The sequence below is a fragment of the Cetorhinus maximus genome, unplaced genomic scaffold (assembly GCF_964194155.1).
Source record: "Cetorhinus maximus unplaced genomic scaffold, sCetMax3.hap1.1 HAP1_SCAFFOLD_344, whole genome shotgun sequence".
Classification (NCBI taxonomy): Eukaryota; Metazoa; Chordata; class Chondrichthyes; order Lamniformes; family Cetorhinidae; genus Cetorhinus; species Cetorhinus maximus.
In genome coordinates, this window is record NW_027596291.1 from 371,289 (window position 1) to 386,176 (window position 14,888).

At 49.5% G+C, this 14,888-nt stretch overlaps 1 protein-coding gene across 2 annotated transcripts in view; it reads right to left on the minus strand.

Annotated features, from left to right (window-relative positions):
* Positions 1-771: 771 nt before the first annotated feature.
* The window catches only part of LOC144673335 (SLAM family member 5-like), a 39,007-nt gene continuing 24,890 nt past the window's right edge, over positions 772-14,888 (minus strand). Inside the window, exons 4-6 of one of the 2 annotated variants that reach the window (XM_078535228.1) lie at positions 4,964-5,065; positions 2,871-2,992; positions 772-1,770 (exon numbers count right to left, since the gene is read on the minus strand). In XM_078535228.1, the coding sequence (XP_078391354.1) occupies positions 1,666-1,770; positions 2,871-2,992; positions 4,964-5,065 (329 nt within the window). In that variant the 3' untranslated portion in view covers positions 772-1,665. Of the gene's footprint in view, positions 1,771-2,870; positions 2,993-4,933; positions 5,066-14,888 lie in introns of both variants that reach the window. The other variant, XM_078535227.1, reaches the window with a different exon arrangement.

Consider the following 14,888-nt stretch of genomic DNA (forward strand, 5'->3'; position numbering starts at 1 on the left):
AGTCCCCACAGCATTAGCCTGGGCCTCTGGATCTCTGGTCCGGTGACATTAACATTCAATGTTCTGGCTTTAAGATTCTGAAGGGTCTTGATGGGTAAAAACTGAGGTTGTTTCCCCCCGGCCGGGGAGTTTGGGACATGGTAACACCATCTCAAACGACACAATCGTCTCGGACTGAGATGAGACATGTTGTCACTCAGAGGGTTGTGAATCTTTGGAATTCTCTGTCCCAGAGGGTTGTGGATACTCCACCCCTGGTTATATTTAAGGCTGAGACAAACAGATTTTTGTTCTCTCAGGGAATGAAGGGAGATGGGGAGTGTGTGGGTAATAGATTTGAGGTTGGAATTGACCACACTGAATGGCGAAGCAAGCTTGAGGGGCCATGTGGTCTCTGCCTGTTCCTCTTTCTTATCTATGTTCTTTGATACCTATTAAAACGAAATATAAAAATACATCCACGTTCTACTGTCTTTCTGTCTTAAACAAACATTTCATTACTATATACAGAGACCTGCCTGACTTATCCCTTCAGAGTTAGAGAGACGATAATGGCGAGAGAGTCAAAGGCAAATTCTAAGAGATTATCAAACAGGTACAAAAAGAGGTCACGCCGGTGAGCTGGGCTGAATGGCATCTGTTATGGCACAGCTGATGGGAAATGCTGAGTTGTTCAAATCCCAGAGAGAAACTTCAGACAAATGCCACAACTATTTTTGCAATTTGTATGTTTTGAGATGCGGGCTTTGAATTCAGGAGTAATAAAGCCACTGAGTCTCACAGCTTTTATTACAAAACTAAATTAAACAGTTATTAATAAGAAAAATGATTTGTAAGCACATACATATGTCTATAAATCACTCCTATGATAACTTCTAAATCCCCTAAATTAATCTGACTCCCAGTCACACTTTCATTCAGGAAACAGTAAGATATACATTTTAAAATACCCAGGCAAAGAAAGATGATACTTTGAATTGGATTGTTCAGGGTGACTTTTCTTAACTTCAATCCGTTGTAGATAGCAGCTTGAGGCATAGATGCTGAAGGCTTTTCACACTTGTTAGATCTTAAAATGCCTCCCTTACACACAGCCCTCCCTCCTTTATACATATTTTCCCCTGTGAATGCAAATTCCCATTGTTTCACTATATCTTTAGACTTTACCGCCCTGATCATAAAAAATTATCACAGTACCAATTTTACCAATAATCTTTGGGAAAAGTAAACACTCTGTTCCTGAACTTCACCTGGCTAGGTGACACATTTCACCCCTCCTTTGAAAACAATCTAGTCTGATTTATTTAAAAATGCAAATGCCCTTTTACACTGTACATTCTAAACTTCCATGTTTACCTACTTAACATTTACAACCTAGCTTATCTTTTGATACATCAAAGCCTTCAGACCAGCTGCCTTTAATCCACATTAAGCCTCACACACACACACACACAGACACACATATACACACACACACAGACACACATACATATAATGTAATTTGAATTATTTCTAAAATATGTAAAAATAAATCTAAAATTCCTGACAAATCTTTTATGTTCTCAGGCTGAGACCCAATCATAGCCTCCCTTCCTGTTGACCCAGGCTGTGTTCATAGCAGACGGCAGTGATCTGAGCCTCTCCTGGTTTGAACTGGGTTAGAATTTAATCACATTTTGCATCCAGTGGTTCAGGGTTTGGGACTCCAGGGTTCCTGATCACATCATAGACTGTGGATGGTAACTCAGGGCTCTCCGTCTGCTTCGGAAGCTACAGGAAGACCAGAAAAGTCTTTTAGAAAGAAATTCACAATTTTCTTTATTCATTCACGGGGTGTGGGTTTCGCTGGCTGGGCACAGCATTTATTGCCCATCCCTAATTGCCCTTGAGAAGGTGGGGGTGAGCTGCCTTCTGGAACTGCTGCAGTCCATGTGGTGTAGGTACACCCACAGTGCTGTGAGGGAGGGAGTTTCAGGATTTGGACCCAGCGACAGTGAAGGAACGGCCGATATATTTCCAAGTCAGGATGGTGAGTGACTTGGAGGGGAACTTCCAGGTGGTGGTGTTCCCATCTATCTGCTGCCCTTGTCTTTCTAGATGGTAGTGGTCATGGGTTTGGAAGGTGCTGTGGAAGGAGCCTTGGTGAATTCCTGCAGTGCATCTTGTAGATGGTACACACACTGCTGCTACTGTGCGTCGGTGGTGGAGGGAGTGAATGTTTGTGGAAGGGGTATCAATCAAGCGGCTGCTTTGTCCTGGACGGTGTCGAGCTTCTTGAGTGTTGTGGGAGCTGCACTCATCCAGGTAAGTGGGGAATATCCCATCACACTCCTGACTTGTGCCTTGTAGATGGTGGACAGGCTTTGGGGAGTCAGGAGGTGAGTTACTCTTCACAGGATTCCCAGCCTCTGACCTGCTCTTGTAGCCACAGTATTTATATGGCTAAACCAGTTCAGTTTCTGGTCAATGGTAACCCCCAGGATGTTGATAGTGGGGGATTCAGCAATGGGAATGTCATTGAACATCCCTCAGTGCAGGTAAGGTAGGGTGTTTGACCCAGTGACAGTGAAGGATCAACACCCCGATTGGAATGGTGTGTGTGTCTGAGAGAAATTTGGGAGGGGGCTGAGAGTTTCTGGTGTTCCCACGTACCCTCTGCGCTCACCACTCGAAGTGCTGGAGGTTATTTAGACAAGTGAGGCAGCTGTTGTCCTCATTGGAGCCTTGGGATCTTGCTGTGCATGTATTTGTGGGGCTCAGTACAGCAGGTGGGGTACAGATGAGGGGAATGTCAGGACATTGAGTGGGGATCAATGATCCAGTGAATATTAAGCCTATGGGGGTGAAACGTGTGGCCCATTCCCCTTTACCATCTCATTCCCTTCAGGAGAAGGGCGACTCTCTCGCACTCTCTTCACTGGGGGCTGCACTTGAGCATAAACCGTCTGTAGATCGCCCTTCGAATCCTGTGTGTTTCTCTGCTCTTTCGAAGCTTGAAAGGGAAGAATAGACACCGGTGAGTGACATGGCTGTTCGTCAATGGAACCTCACTATATGTGGGGTCTGTTCACAGTCCCCCCCTCTCCCCGTAACCCACCCTCACTCTCCCAGGGGAGAATCTCTCTGCTCCAGTTAGATACCCCTTGATGCCCTAGCACACTTTACTCACCTCCATCTTCAGACTAGCTATTCCACTGCATGAGCCTTCACTCCCTCACCTCCTGTTCTGCATGCAGGTTGTTTCTGTATGATTGTGATCAGGAGCAGGAACCCCAGGCTGACTTCAAGCCCAATCTGCACCCAGCACCTTCCCTCTAATCCAAGAGAGGCTCCAGAGACCCATTTTAACCTTGCCAGGCCCAATGAGTGGGATCACAGATATTTCAGTGATGACCCCAGAGGGAGATGGATTGGTCACCCTGGGCCCAAGTATGTGCGTGTGTGCAAGCGTGTGTTTGTGTGTGTGTGTGAGTGAACCTATGTTTGTATGTGTGTGTGAGCGAGCATGTGTGTGTGTGAGTATGTGTGTGTGTGTGTGGTGGTGGGGGGAGGGTGTTGTGGTTGTGTTGGTGTATGAGACTGAGTTAGTGTGTGAGCGTGTGAGCGATCATGTGTGTGTGAGCGATCATGTGTGTGTGAGCATGTGTGTGTGTGTGAGCATGTGTGTGTGTGAGCATGTGTGTGTGTGTGAGCATGTGTGTGTGTGTGAGCATGTGTGTGTGTGTGAGCATGTGTGTGTGTGTGAGCATGTGTGTGTGTGTGAGCATGTGTGTGTGTGTGTGTGGTGGGGGGGGAGGGTGTTGTGGTTGTGTTTGTGTATGAGACTGAGTTAGTGTGTGAGTAAGTGTGTGCTTGTGTGTGTGAGCGCGTGTGTGTGTGAGCGTGTGTGAGAGTATGTATGTGTGTGAGCATGTATGTGTGAGCATGTGTGTGTGAGCGTCTGTGAATGTGTATGTGTGTGAACATATTTGCGTGTGCGAGCATGTGTGTTTGAGCATGTGTGTGTCTGTGTGAGTGTGTGAGCGTGTCTGTGTGTGAGCGTGTCTGTGAGCGTGTGTGTGTGTGAGCGTGTGTGTGTGTGAGCGTGTGTGTGTGTGAGCGTGTGTGTGTGTGAGCGTGTGTGTGTGTGAGCGTGTGTGTGTGAGGGCGTGTGTGTGTGCGTGAGCGTGTGTGTGTGTGCATGAGCGTGTGTGTGTGGGCATGTGTGTGTGGGCATGTGTGTGTGGGCATGTGTGTGTGGGCATGTGTGTGTGGGCATGTGTGTGTGGGCATGTGTGTGTGGGCATGTGTGTGTTTGTGTGTGAGCATGTGTGTGAGTATGTGTGTGTGAGCATGTGTGTGAGTGAGTATGTGTGTGTGAGCATGTGTGAGAGAGTATGTGTGTGGGCATGTGTGAGAGCATGTGTGTGTGTGAGAATGTGTGCGCATGAGCGTGTTTGTGTGTGTGACCATGTGTGTGTGTGTGAGCGTCTGTGAATGTGTATGTGTGTGAACATATTTGTGTGTGTGAGCACGTGTGTTTGAGCATTTGCGTGTGTCTGTGTGTGTGTGAGTGTGTGTGTGTGTGAGTGTGTCTGTGTGTGAGTATGTGTGTGTGTTTGTGTGTGTGAGACAGCACATGTGTGTGTGTGTGTGAGTATGTGCGTGTGGGCAAGTGTGTGTGTGAGTTTGTGTGTGAGCATGTGTGTGTGTGTGAGTATGTGTGTGTGTGTGTTTGTGTGTGTGTTTGTGTGTGTGTGTGTGTGAGTATGTGTGTGTGAGCAGGTGTGTGTGAGCATGTGTATCAATATGCTTCAAATTCCTATTGTTCCTCCCTAACTCACCCTCACCCCTTCCCACTCACTCCCACTTCCTCAGGGTTGACACTGACGTGTTTCCCCTTCCCCAGGATCAGGAATCCCACAGACAAAAGGATTGGGTTTCAGAATCCTACCTTTACCAAAACGAAACTCTCCATTCTTACCAGCTCGTCTCATGTAGAGATAGAGGAATACACAGGCCAATAAAAAGAATAGAAGAATGGGTATTAGAACTGGCATAATGACAGGTGAGGATTTTGACGAATCTGCAACCAGAAACAACAGAAGTTTTCAAGAAATTAAAACGTCACTGGCATAGCATCAGAAGGTCAACACACAACAAGCTCCCTCACACTGTCACTCAGTAACCCCTCTCCCCCAGCGCCCTGTGTTACTGACTATCTCTACTGATGTTAATCCAGCTCCCTCACACTGTCACTCAGTAACCCCTCTCCCCCAGCGCCCTGTGTTACTGACTATCTCTACTGATGTTAATCCAGCTCCCTCACACTGTCACTCAGTAACCCCTCTCCCCCAGCGCCCTGTGTTACTGACTGTATCTCTACTGATGTTAATCCAGCTCCCTCACACTATCACTCAGTAAACCCTCTCCCCCCAGCACCCTGTGTTACTGACTGTATCTCTATTGATGTTAATCCAGCTCCCTCACACTGTCTCTCAGTAACCGCTCACCCCCCAGCGCCCTGTGTTACTGACTGTATCTCTACTGATGTTAATCCAGCTCCCTCACACTGTCACTCAGTAACCCCTCACCCCCCAGCGCCGTGTGTTACTGACTGTATCTCTACCGATGTTAATCCTGCTCCCTCACACTGTCACTCAGTAACCCCTCTACCCACAGCACCCTGTGTTACTGACTGTATCTCTACAGATGTTAATCCAGCTACCTCACACTGACACTCAGTAACCCCTCACCCCCCAGCGTCCTGTGTTACTGACTGTATCTATAGTCATGTTAATACGGCTCCCTCACATTGTCACTCAGTAACCCCTCCTCCCGCAGGGCATTTGTGTTACTGACTGTATCTCTACTGATGTTAATCCAGCTCCCTCACACTGTCACTCAGTAACCCCTCTCCCCCAGCGCCCAGTGTTACTGACTGTATCTCTACTGATGTTAATCCAGCTCCTTCACACTGTCACTCAGTAACCCCTCTACCGCCAGCGCCCTGTTTTACTGACTGTATCTCTACTGATGTTAATCCAGCTCCCTCACACTGACACTCAGTAACCCCTCTCCCCAAGCTCCCTGTGTTACTGACTGTATCTCTACTGATGTTAAGCCAGCTCCCACACACTGTCACTCAGTAACCCCTCTCCCCCAGCGCCCTTTGTTACTGACTGTATCTCTACTGATGTTAATACAGCTCCCTCACACTGTCACTCAGTAACCCCTCTGCCCCAGCACCCTGTGTTACTGACTGTATCTCTAATGATGCTAATCCAGCTCCCTCACACTGTCACTGAGTAACCCGTCACCCCCAGCGCCCTGTGTTACTGACTGTATCTCTACTGATGTGAATCCAGCTCCCTTACACTGTCACTCAGTAACCCCTCTCCCCCAGCGCTCTGTGTTACTGACTGTATCTCAACTGATGTTAAAACAGCTCCCTCACACTGTCACTCAGTAACCCCTCTCCCCCCAGCGCCCTGTGTTACTGACTGTATCTCTACTGATGCAAATCCAGCTCCCTTACACTGTCACTCAGTAACCCCTCTCCCCCAGCGCCCTGTGTTACTGACTGTAACTCTACTGATTCCAATCCAGCTCCCTCACACTGTCACTCAGTAACCCCTCTCCCCCCAGCACCCTGTGTTACTGACTGTATCTCAACCGATGTTAATCCAGCTCCATCACACTGTCACTCAGTAACTATTCTCACCCAGCGCCTGTGTTACTGACTGTATCTCTACTGATGTTAATCCAGCTTCCACACACTGACACTCAGTAATCCCTGTACCCCAGCACACTGTGTTACTGACTGTAGCTCTACTGATGTTAATCCAGCTCCCCCACACTGTCACTCAGTAACCCCTCACCCCCCAGCACCCTGTGTTACTGACTGTATCTCGTTTTATGTTAATCCAGCTCCCTCACACTATCACTCAGTAACCCCTCTCTCCCCCCAGCACCCTGTGTTACTGTCTGTATCTCTACTGATGTTAATCCAGCTCCCTCACACCGTCACTCAGTAACCCCTCTCCCCCAGCACCCTGTGTTACTGACTGTATCTCTACTGATGTTATTCCAGCTCCCTCACACAGTCACTCAGTAACCCCTCAACCCCAGCGCCCTGTGTTACTGTCTGTATCTCAACTGATGTTAAAACAGCTCCCTCACTCCTCACACTGTCACTAGGTAACCCCTCTCCCACCCAGCACCCTGTGTTACTGACTGTTTCTCTACTGATTCTAATCCAGCTCCCTCACACTTTCACTCAGTAAACCCTCTCCCCCCAGCACCCTGTGTTACCCACTGCATCTCTGTTGATGTTAATCCACCTCCCTCACACTGTCACTCAGTAACCCCTCTCCCCCAGCACCCTGTGTTACTGACTGTATCTCTACTGATGTTAATCCAGCTCCCTCACAATTTCACTCAGTAACCCCTCTCCCCCAGGACCCTGTGTTACTGACTGTATCTCTACTGTTGCTAATACAGCTCCCGCACACTGTCACTCAGTAACCTCTCTCCCCCCAGCACCCTGTGTTACTGTCTGTATCTCTACTGATGTTAATCCAGCTCCCTCACACTGTCACTCAGTAACCCATCTCCCCCCAGCACCCTGTGTTACTGACTGTATCTCTACTGATGTTAATCCAGCTTCCACACACTGACACTCAGTAACCCCTGTACCCCAGCACACTGTGTTACTGACTGTATCTCGTTTTATGTTAATCCAGCTCCCTCACACTGTCACTCACTAACCCCTCACCCCAGTGCCCTGTGTTACTGACTGTATCTCTACCGATGTTAATCCAGCTCCATCACACTGTCACTCAGTAACTAATCTCCCCCAACGCCTGTGTTACTGACTGTATCTGTACTGATGTTAATCCAGCTCCCTCACACAGTCACTGAGTAACCCCTCTCCCCCCAGCGCCCTGTGTTACTGACTGTATCTCTATTGATGTTAATCCAGCTCCCTCACAGTGTCACTCAGTAACCCCTCTCCCCCAGCGCCCTGTGTTACTGACTGTATCTCTATTGATGTTAATCCAGCTCCCTCACACTGTCTCTCACTAACCCCTCACCCCAGTGCCCTGTGTTACTGACTGTATCTCAACTGATGTTAATCCAGCTCCTTCACACTGTCACTCAGTAACCCTCTCCCCCCAGTGCCCTGTGTTACTGACTGTATCTCTACTGATGTTAATCCAGCTCCCCCACACTGTCACTCAGTAACCCCTCTCCCCCAGGACCCTGTGTTACTGACTGTATCTCTACCGATGTTAATCCAGCACCATCACACAATCACTCAGTAACACCTCTCCCCCCAGTGCCCTGTGTAACTGAATGTAGCTCGGATGATGTTAATCCAGCTCCTTCTCACTGTCTCTCAAAAACCCCTCAACCCCCAGGACCCTGTGTTACTGACTGTATCTCTACTGATGTTAATCCAGCTCCCTTACACTGTCACTCAGTAACCCCTCTCCCCCCAGCGCCCTGTGTTACTGACTGTATCACAACTGATGTTAAAACAGCTCCCTCACGTCTCACACTGTCACTCAGTAACCCCGCTTCCCCCAGCGCCCTGTGTTACTGACTGTATCTCTGTGGATGTTAATCCAGCACCATCACACAATCACTCAGTAACCCCTCTCCCCCAGCGCCCTGTGTCACTGATTGTATCTCACCAGATGTTAACCCCGTTCCCTCACACTGTCACTCAGTAACCACTCTCCCCCAGCACCCTGTGTTACTAACTGTATCTCTACTGATGTTAATCCAACTCCCTCACCCTGTCACTCAGTAACCCCTCTCCCTCAGCGCCCTGTGTTACTGACTGTATCTCTACTGATGCTAATAGAGCTCCCTCACACTGTCACTCAGTAACCCCTCTCCTCCCCAGCACCCTGTGTTACTGACTGTATCTCTACCGATGTTAATCCTGCTCCCTCACAGTGTCACTCATTAACTAATCGCCCCCAGCGCCCTGTGTTACTGACTGTATCTCTACTGATGTTAATCCAGCTCCCTCACACTGTCACTCAGTAACCCCTCAACCCCCAGCGCCCTGTGTTACTGACTGTATCACTACTGATGTTAATCCAGCTCCCCCACACTGTCACTCAGTAACCTCTCTCCCCCAGCGCCCTGTGTTACTGACTGTATCTCTACTGATGTGCATCGAGGTCCCTCTCACTTTCACTCATTAACCCCTCTCCTCCCAGCGCCCTGTGTAACTGAATGCAGCTCTGCTGATGTTAATGCAGCTCCCTCTCACTGTCTCTCAAGAACCCCTCTCCCCCCAGCGCCCTGTGTTACTGACTGTATCTCTACTGATGTTAATCCAGCTCCCTCACACTGTCACTCAGTAACCCCTCTCACCCAGCGCCCTGTGTTATTGAATGTATCTCTACTGATGTTAACCCAGCTCCCTCACACTGTCACTCAGTAACCCCTCTCCCCCCAGCACCCTGTGTTACTGACAGCATCTCTATTGAAGTTAATCCAGCTCCCTCACACTGTCACTCAGTAACCCCTCGCCCCCCAGCGCTCTGTGTTACTGACTGTACCTCTACTGATGTTAATCCAGCTCCCTCACACTGTCACTCAGTAACCCCTCTCTCCCCCCAGCACCCTGTGTTACTGACTGTACCTCTACTGATGTTAATCCAGCTCCTTCACACTGTCACTCAGCAACCCCCCTCACCCCAGCGCCCTGAGTTACTGAATGTATCTCTACTGATGTTAATCGAGCCCCCTCACACTGTCACGCAGTAACCCCTCACCCCCAGCACCCTGTGTTACTGACTGTATCTCTACTGATGTTAATCCAGCTCCCTCACACTGTCACTCAGTAACCCCTCTCCCACAGCACCCTGTGTTACTGAATGTAGCTCTGCTGATGTTAATCCAGCTCCATCTCACTGTCTCTCAAGAACCCCTCTCCCCCAGCGCCCTGTGTTACTGACTGTATCTCTATTGATGTTAAACCAGCTCCCTCAAACTGTCACTCAGTAACCCCTCTCCACCCAGCGCCCTGTGTTACTGACTGCATCTCAAATGATGATAAAACCAGCTCCCTCACACTGTCACTCAGTAACCCCTCTCCTCCCAGCACCTTGTGTTACTGACTGTATCTCTACTGATGTTAATCCAGCTCTCTCACACTGTCACTCAGTAACCCCTCTCCCCCAGCACCGTGTGTTACTGACTGTATCTCTACTGATGTTAATCGAACTCTCTCACTCTGTCACTCAGTAACCCCTCTACCCCAGCGCCCAGTGTTACTGACTGTATCTCTACTGATGTTAATCCAGCTCCTTCACACTGTCACTCAGTAACCCTCTCCCCCCAGTGCCCTGTGTTACTGACTGAATCTCTACTGATGTTAATCCAGCTCCCTCAGACTGTCACTCAGTAAACCCTCTCCCCCAGTGCTCTGTGTCACTGACTGTATCTCTACTGATGTTATTCCAGCTCCCTCACACATTCACTCAGTAACCCCTCTCCCCCAGGACCCTGTGTTACTGACTGTATCTCGACTGATGTTAATCCAGCTCCCTCACACTGTCACTCAGTAACCCCTCTCCCCCAGCGCCCTGTGTCACTGATTGTATCTCACCAGGTGTTAACCCAGTTCCCTCACACTTTCACTCAGTAACCCCTCTCCCCCCAGCACCCTGTGTTACCGACTGCATCTCTGTTGATATTAATCCACCTCCCTCACACTGTCACTCAGTAACCCCTCTCCCCCCAGTGCCCTGTGTTACTGACTGTATCTCTACTGATGTTAATCCACCTCCCTCACACTGTCACTCAGTAACCCCTCTCCCCCCAGTGCCCTGTGTTACTGACTGTATCTCTACTGATGTTAATCCAGCTCCCTCACACTGTCACTCAGTAACCCCTCTCCCCCAGCGCCCCGTGTTACTGACTGTATCTCTACTGATGCTAATACAGCTCCCTCATACTGTCACACAGTAAGCCCTCTCCTCCCCAGCACCCTGTGTTACTGACTGTTTCTCTACCGATGTTAATCCTGCTCCCTCACAGTGAAACTCAGTAAATACTCTCCCACAGCACCCTGTGTTACTGACTGTATCTCTACTGATGCTAATCCAGCTCTCTCACACTGTCACTCAGTAACCCCTCTCCCCCAGCGCCCAGTGTTACTGACTGTATCTCTACAAATTGTAATCCAGCTCCCTCACACAGTCACTCAGTAACACCTCTACCCCAGCACCCTGTGTTACAGTCTGTATCTCAACTGATGTTAAAACAGGGCCCTCACTCCGCACACTGTCACTCAGTAACGCCTCTCATACACAGCACCCTGTGTTGCTGACTGTATCTCTACTAATGCTAATCCAGCTCCCTCACACTGTCACTAAGTAACACCTCTCCCCCCAGCACCCCGTGTTACTGACTGTACCTCTACTGATACTAATCGAGCTCCCTCACACTGTCACTCTGAAACCCCTCTCCCCCAGAGCCCTGTGCTACTGACTGTATCTCTGCTGATTCTAATCCAGCTCCCTCACACTGTCACTCAGTGAACCTTCTCGCCCAGCACCCTGTGTTACTGACTGTATCTCTATTGATGTTCATCCTGCTCCCTCACACTGTCATCAGTAAACCGTGTCCCCCAGCACCCTGTGTTACTGACTGTATCTCTACTGATGTTAATCCAGCTCCCTCACACTTTCACTCAGTAACCCCTCTCCCCCCAGCACCCTGTGTTACTGACTGTATCTCTATTGATGTTCATCCTGCTCCCTCACACTGTCACTCAGTAACCCCTCTCCCCCAGCACCCTGTGTTACTGACTGTATCTCTACTGATGTTAATCCAGCTCCCACACACTGTCACTCAGTAACCCCTCTCCCCCAGCACCCTGTGTTACTGACTGTATACCTACTGATGTGCATCCAGGTCCCTCTCACTTTCACTCCGTAACCCCTCTCCTCCCAGGACCCCGTGTTACTGACTGTATCTCTACTGATTATAAGCCAAATCCCACACACTGTCACTCAGTAACCCCTCTCCCCCAGCGCCCTGTGTTACTGACTGTATCTCTACTGATGTTAATACAGCTCCCTCACACTGTCACTCAGTAACCCCTCTCCCCCAGCACCCTGTGTTACTGACTGTATCTCTACTGATGTTAATCCAGCTGCCTCACACTGTCACTGAGTAACCCATCACCCCCAGCACCCTGTGTTATTAACTGTATCTCTACTGATGTTAATCCAGCTCTCTCACACTGTCACTCAGTAACACCTCTCCCCCCACTGCCCTGTGTAACTGAATGTAGCTCGGATGATGTTAAAACAGCTCCCTCACGCCTCACACTGTCACTCAGTAACCCCTCTCCCCCAGCGCCCTGTGTTACTGACTGTATCTCTACTGATGTTAATCCAGCTCCCTTACACTGTCACTCAGTAACCCCTCTCCCCCCAGCGCCCTGTGTTACTGACTGTATCTCAACTGATGTTAAAACAGCTCCCTCACGCCTCACACTGTCACTCAGTAACCGCTCTCCACCAGCGCCCTGTGTTACTGACTATATCTCTACTGATGCTAATCCAGCTCCCTCACACTGTCACTCAGTAACCCCTCTCCCCAGTGCCCTGTGTTACTGACTGTATCTCTACCGATGTTAATCCAGCTCCATCACACTGTCACTCAGTAACTAATCTCCCCGCAGCACCCTGTGTTACTGACTGTATCTCTACTGATGTTAATCCAGCTTCCACACAGTGACACTCAGTAACCCCTGTACCCCAGCACACTGTGTTACTGACTGTAGCTCTACTGATTTTAATCCAGCTCCCTCACACTGTCACTCAGTAACCCCTCTCCCCCCAGCACCCTGTGTTACTGACTGTATCTCGTTTTATGTTAATCCAGCTCCCTCACACTATCACTCAGTAACCCCTCTCTCCCCCCAGCACCCTGTGTTACTGTCTGTATCTCTAGTGATGTTAATCCAGCTCCCTCACACTGTCACTCAGTAACCCATCTCCCCGCAGCGCCCTGTGTTACTGACTGTATCTCTACTGATGTTAATCCAGCTCCCTCACACTGTCACTCAGTAACCCCTCTCCCACCCAGCACCCTGTCTTACTGACAGTATCTCTACTGATGTTAATCCAGCTCCCTCACACTGTCACTCAGTAATCCATCTCCCCCCAGCATCCTGTGTTACTGACTGCATCTGTATTGATGTTAATCCAGCTCCCTCACCCTGTCACTCAGTAACCCCTCTCCCCCAGCGCCCTGTGTTACTGACTGTATCTCTACTGATGCTAATCCAGCTTCCACACACTGACACTCAGTAACCCATCACCCCCTAGCACCCTGTGTTACTGACTGTATCTCTACTGATGTTAATCCAGCTTCCACACACTGACACTCAGTAACCCCTGTACCCCAGCACCCTGTGTTACTGACTGTATCTCGTTTTATGTTAATCCAGCTCCCTCACACAGTCACTCAGTAACCCCTCTCTCCCCCCAGCACCCTGTGTTACTGACTGTATCTCTACCGATGATAATCCAGCTCCCTCACACTGTCACTCAGTAACCCCTCTCCCCCCAGCTCCCTGTGTTACTGACTGTATCTCGATTGATGTTAAACCAGCTCCCTCAATCTGTCACTCAGTAACCCCTCTCCACCCAGCGCCCTGTGTTACTGACTGCATCTCAAATGATGTTAATCCCGCTCCCTCACACAGTCACTCAGTAACCCCTCAAACCCAGCACCCTGTGTTACTGTCTGTATCTCAACTGATGTTAAAACAGCTCCCTCACTCCTCACACTGTCACTCAGTAACCCCTCTCCCCCAGCGCCCCGTGTTACAGACTGTATCTCTACTGATGCTAATACAGCTCCCTCATACTGTCACTCAGTAACCCCTCTCCCCCCAGCACCCTGTGTTACTGACTGTATCTCTACTGATGTTAATCCAGCTCCCTCACACTGTCACTCAGTAAACCCTCACCCCCCAGCACACTGTGTTACTGACTGTATCTCTACTGATGTTAATCCAGCTCCCACACACTGTCACTCAGTAACCCCTCTCCCCCAACACCCTGTGTTACTGACTGTATCCCTACTGATGTGCATCCAGGTCCCTCTCACTTTCACTCCGTAACCCCTCTCCTCCCAGGACCCCGTGTTACTGACTGTATCTCTACTGATTTTAAGCCAAATCCCACACACTGTCACTCAGTAACCCCTCTCCCCCAGCGCCCTGTGTTACTGACTGTATCTCTACAGATGTTAATACAGCTCCCTCACACTGTCACTCAGTAACCCCTCTCCCCCAGCACCCTGTGTTACTGACTGTATCTCTACTGATGTTAATCCAGCACCCTCACACTGTCACTGAGTAACCCATCACCCCCAGCACCCTGTGTTATTGACTGTATCTCTACTGATGTTAATCCAGCTCCCCCACACTGTCACTCAGTAACCCCTCTCCCCCCAGCACCCTGTGTTACTGACTGTATCTCTACTGATGTTAATCCAGCTCTCTCACACTGTCACTCAGTAACACCTCTCCCCCCAGTGCCCTGTGTAACTGAATGTAGCTCGGATGATGTTAATCCAGCTCCTTCTCACTGTCTCTCAAAAACCCCTCAACCCCCAGGACCCTGTGTTACTGACTGTATCTCTACTGATGTTAATCGAGCTCCCTCACACTGTCACTCAGTAACCCCTCTCCACCCACCGCCCTGTGTTACTGACTGTATCTCAACTGATGTTAAAACAGCTCCCTCACGCCTCACACTGTCAGTCAGTAACCCCTCTCCCCAGTGCCCTGTGTTACTGACTGTATCTCTACTGATGTTAATCCAGCTCCCTCACACTGTCACTCAGTAACCCCTCTCCAT